Raw genomic sequence first — 3,641 nt, 5'->3', positions numbered from 1 at the left:
TCCAGGTCCCTCTGCATGGATCCCATCCCTCAGATGTGTCCCCACACCACTCATCTTGGTGTCATCTGCAGACTCACTGAGGGTTCCTGTGACCCCACTGTCTGTATCACTGATGAAGGTATTAAACAGCACTGGTCCCAGTACGGACCCCTGAGGAACACCACTTGTCCCCAGTCTCCATCTGGACATCGAGCCATTGACCCCTACCCTCTGGATGCACCATGCAACCGATTCCTCACCCACCGAACAGCCCACCCAGCAGATCCACCTCCAGTTTAGAGAGAAGGATGTTGTGGGGGGCTGGGTCAACGGCTTTACCGGAGTCCGGACAGACGACAGCCACGGCTCTTCCCCTGTCCCCTGATGCAGTCCCTCCATCGTAGAAGTCCACTGGGTTGGTCAGGCAGGACTGGCCCTTGCTGAGGCCACGCTGGCTGTCTCGAATCACCTCCCTGTCCCCCACGTGCCTTAGCAGAGTTTCTGGGAGGATCTGTTCCATGATCTTCCCAGGCACCAAGCTGAGGCTGGTGGGTCAGGTGTTCCCAGGGTCCTTCTTCCCACCCTGTTTAAGAATGGGCGCAATGTTCCCCCTTTTCCTGCCACCAGGGACGTCCCCTGACTGCCAGGACTTCTCAGGTACCATGGTGACTCCATCAGCCAATTCCCTCAGACTTTGGGATGCATCTTGTCAGGTCCCACAGACTTGTGTACGTTCAGGTGCCTCAGGTGGTCAAGAAGAATTATTGTGACAGATGGTAAGAGAGAGTAAAGCCATTTACTTTTAAAGCAAACAAAAACCCATCAAGCCCTTTATTTCCTGTCACATTTATTGTTCTTTTGGGAGGCACGGTGGCAATTTCAGCTTTGGCTCCTTTTCTCTTCCCTCGCAAAACAGCAGGGAAGAGGTTACAGCCATCGGTCCACAACCGGGACATACTGCAGAAGGGCTCCAGTTCAATTTGAACCTTCCACAATGATCCAAGAGGAACCAGAGAGCAGCAGCAGCTGAAATCTGAAGAGCTGCCCCCGCTGGTACCTTAAGGCAGGTTTGGTGTGAGTTTGACAGGCAATTTCCTCAGGAAATGGAAAAAAATTTGCCTACAGAAATACCTGGACTTTGATTGAAAAGAGGCTTTTAGAAAAGACTTCATTGGTTCTGCTTCCTGCAAGTCAGAAAGACGTTCACGAAGCTGTTCTTGTTCAGACCTCTCGGCTATTCCTCCACCTCGCAAGAACGGCCCCGAATGAAGGCAAGTAGTGATGCCGTATTGCCACAAAATTTCTCGGGGAATCAGTGATTTCTCGGGGTCTGGGGGCTCCAGAAGCGCTCAGGCCGTGCTCTCGATGAGAAGAGCGATACCTTGTCCGCCGCCGATGCAAGCCGAGCCCACCGCGTATTTCCCGCCACGGCGCCTGGACAGAAAAAGCCAGAAATTATTGATGTTTATGAAACCATCGCAGCAGTCGTCCCCACTTTATGGAAGGAAACTCGCAACATTTTGGAATGTGGATGTTCTTTATCTCTAGAAGAACATCAAGAAGCCTCATCTGATGTTGAGATATTTCTGTAGAGAAACAAGGAGTTGCAGGTCTGAGTCTTTCGCCGTCTAAAAGCTGGTACGTTACGTTGTTCTGAGAAACAACAACAGCAAGGAAGGACGTTAGGGGAGACTTGGGATTCCAACACGTAATAAAAATGGCCTAAGTAAAATATAAGTTTATTGCCCAGGTAGTTTTTAACGCCAAGTTTTCTACAACCACCCTTGAAGAAACCGTTTTCTGCACGGTGCAAGTTCACTGGTGCTTTACGGCTGAACGCTGTATCCTCACCACCTTCCCCACCAGCAGCTACGGGCTACGCACGTACCTTAACTCATGAACCAGATGGGCTGTGATCCGGGATCCTGAAGCACCCAAAGGATGACCGATAGCGATGGCACCTCCGTTGACGTTGGTTTTTTCGGGGTCGAGGCCCAGGACCTTCTCGACAGCTAAATACTGAGGTGCAAACGCCTCGTTCACCTGAAATGCCAGAGAAATGATACAGCTGTTTGTGCCTGACTTTCCACACGTGCTTGTGGGCACGCAAGATTAAAGGAGGCGTGCTTCTTCTCCAGGTCACTGTGACTGAGAAGGTGACACAAAACGAGTACGTAGTGTGTTTTATTAAAAAACATACTGGTGTATTCTGATGCAGTGTGTTCATGAAGAGCTGACTGTCCTGACAAAAATGGCCCCGTTCGCAAAGGGGTAAGCATGACCCAGTTGGGCAGGACATCGAGGGCTGGAGCATGTCCTGGAAGGGCAACGGAGCTGGGGCAGGGTCTGGAGCACAGTGTGCTGAGGAGCAGCTGAGGGAGCTGGTGGGGTTGAGCCTGGAGCAAAGGAGGCTCCGGGGAGACCTTCTGGCTCTCCACAACTCCCTGAAATTCAGGAGGTTGGAGCGAGGTGGGGGTCGGTCTCTGCTCCCCAGGAACAAGCGACAGGACGAGAGGAACCAGCCTCCAGCTGCCCCAGGGGAGGTTGAGGTTGTCCCTGAGGAGCCATTTGTGTCCCGTTGGGGTTGTGCAGGCGTGTCGCAGGCTGCCCAGGGCAGTGGTGGAGTCCCCATCCCTGGAGGGGTTTCCCAGCCGTGTGGAGGTGCTGCTGAGGGACAGGGGTCAGGGGGACCTGGCCGTGCTAGGGGAACGAGTGGACTTGATGACCTCAAAGGTCTCTTCCAACCTAAACGCTTCCATCATTCCATGACTAACTTAAAACATCAACTAAAGCCTCATGGCACACAAGGGTATTCTTTCCCCTGGAATGCTGTCACGCCATTTCCAGTTTCCTCGTGCCTGAGGTTTCTGTGATGAGTGGGCAGCCGTGTGGGCAGACGGACAGTGACCAGGCAGGCGAGACAAGACGGGGCTCCAGACATGCAGCAACACCGACCTCGGGTTGTTGCTACACGTATGAGTGGAACGTCTCTGCTAAGAAGATCAGGCGTAACCTCGCAGTTCATGCTGAAGCTCCTTACCTCTACCAAATCCATGTCCTTCAGGGTCAAGCCCGCTTTCTTCAGAACCTCGGTAATGGCAGGTACGGGGCCTGTTCAGCAATGGGGGGCCCAGTTAGTCGTAGAAAATAAATCACTGCACTATTAGAAAGCCTCAGGTGCTTAATACTAGTCTCTGAAAGCATCTCGTTATGGTTTCAGCACGCCCGTTACACGTGAGGATCTCGTGTGGACAACACAAAGACCATTAATGATGGCCAAGCGGACTTTTTTCTCCCCTCTCTCTGTTGTTTAAATAATGAATCCTATCGCCAGACATGGTGCGACAGGACTCGCTACCACCACCGGTACGTGAAAGGGTGGCTGCTCAGCCTGAGCTCCTGTTCTCAGCTCCGTCGCCGTCACATCGATGAATCTCATCTGGTGTTTTGGAGCTGCTGGCGACAAGCTCTTGGTGTCCGTGTGATTTACAAAGTTTTAAAACAAGCTGAAAGAGTTGCCTGAGCTAGACAGAATGGCTGGTTTAGAAGGGACAATGACAGCTTGAAGTCCCCCTCCCTTACATCTTTGAAGGTTGTGTTAGTCAGTCAAGTAAACAAACCCAACAAGGCTCCATCTGCATTTCCACTGGCACGTGGAAAGA

General features: G+C 52.1%; 1 protein-coding gene across 1 annotated transcript in view; it reads right to left on the bottom strand.

Annotated features, from left to right (window-relative positions):
• Window positions 1-1,328: 1,328 nt before the first annotated feature.
• Window positions 1,329-3,641, bottom strand: part of ACAA2 (acetyl-CoA acyltransferase 2) — a gene marked incomplete at its 5' end in the record, with an annotated part of 3,507 nt that continues 1,194 nt past the window's right edge. Inside the window, 3 exons of the mRNA XM_010140189.1 lie at window positions 1,329-1,413; window positions 1,868-2,022; window positions 3,020-3,090. Coding sequence (XP_010138491.1) covers window positions 1,329-1,413; window positions 1,868-2,022; window positions 3,020-3,090 — 311 coding nt within the window. The remainder of the gene's footprint in view (window positions 1,414-1,867; window positions 2,023-3,019; window positions 3,091-3,641) is intronic.

This window comes from Buceros rhinoceros, unplaced genomic scaffold (assembly GCF_000710305.1).
Source record: "Buceros rhinoceros silvestris isolate BGI_N320 unplaced genomic scaffold, ASM71030v1 scaffold12357, whole genome shotgun sequence".
Taxonomy (NCBI): Eukaryota; Metazoa; Chordata; class Aves; order Bucerotiformes; family Bucerotidae; genus Buceros; species Buceros rhinoceros.
The sequence above is the reverse complement of the archived record's forward strand: the minus strand, read 5'-3'. Positions and strand labels throughout refer to the sequence as shown.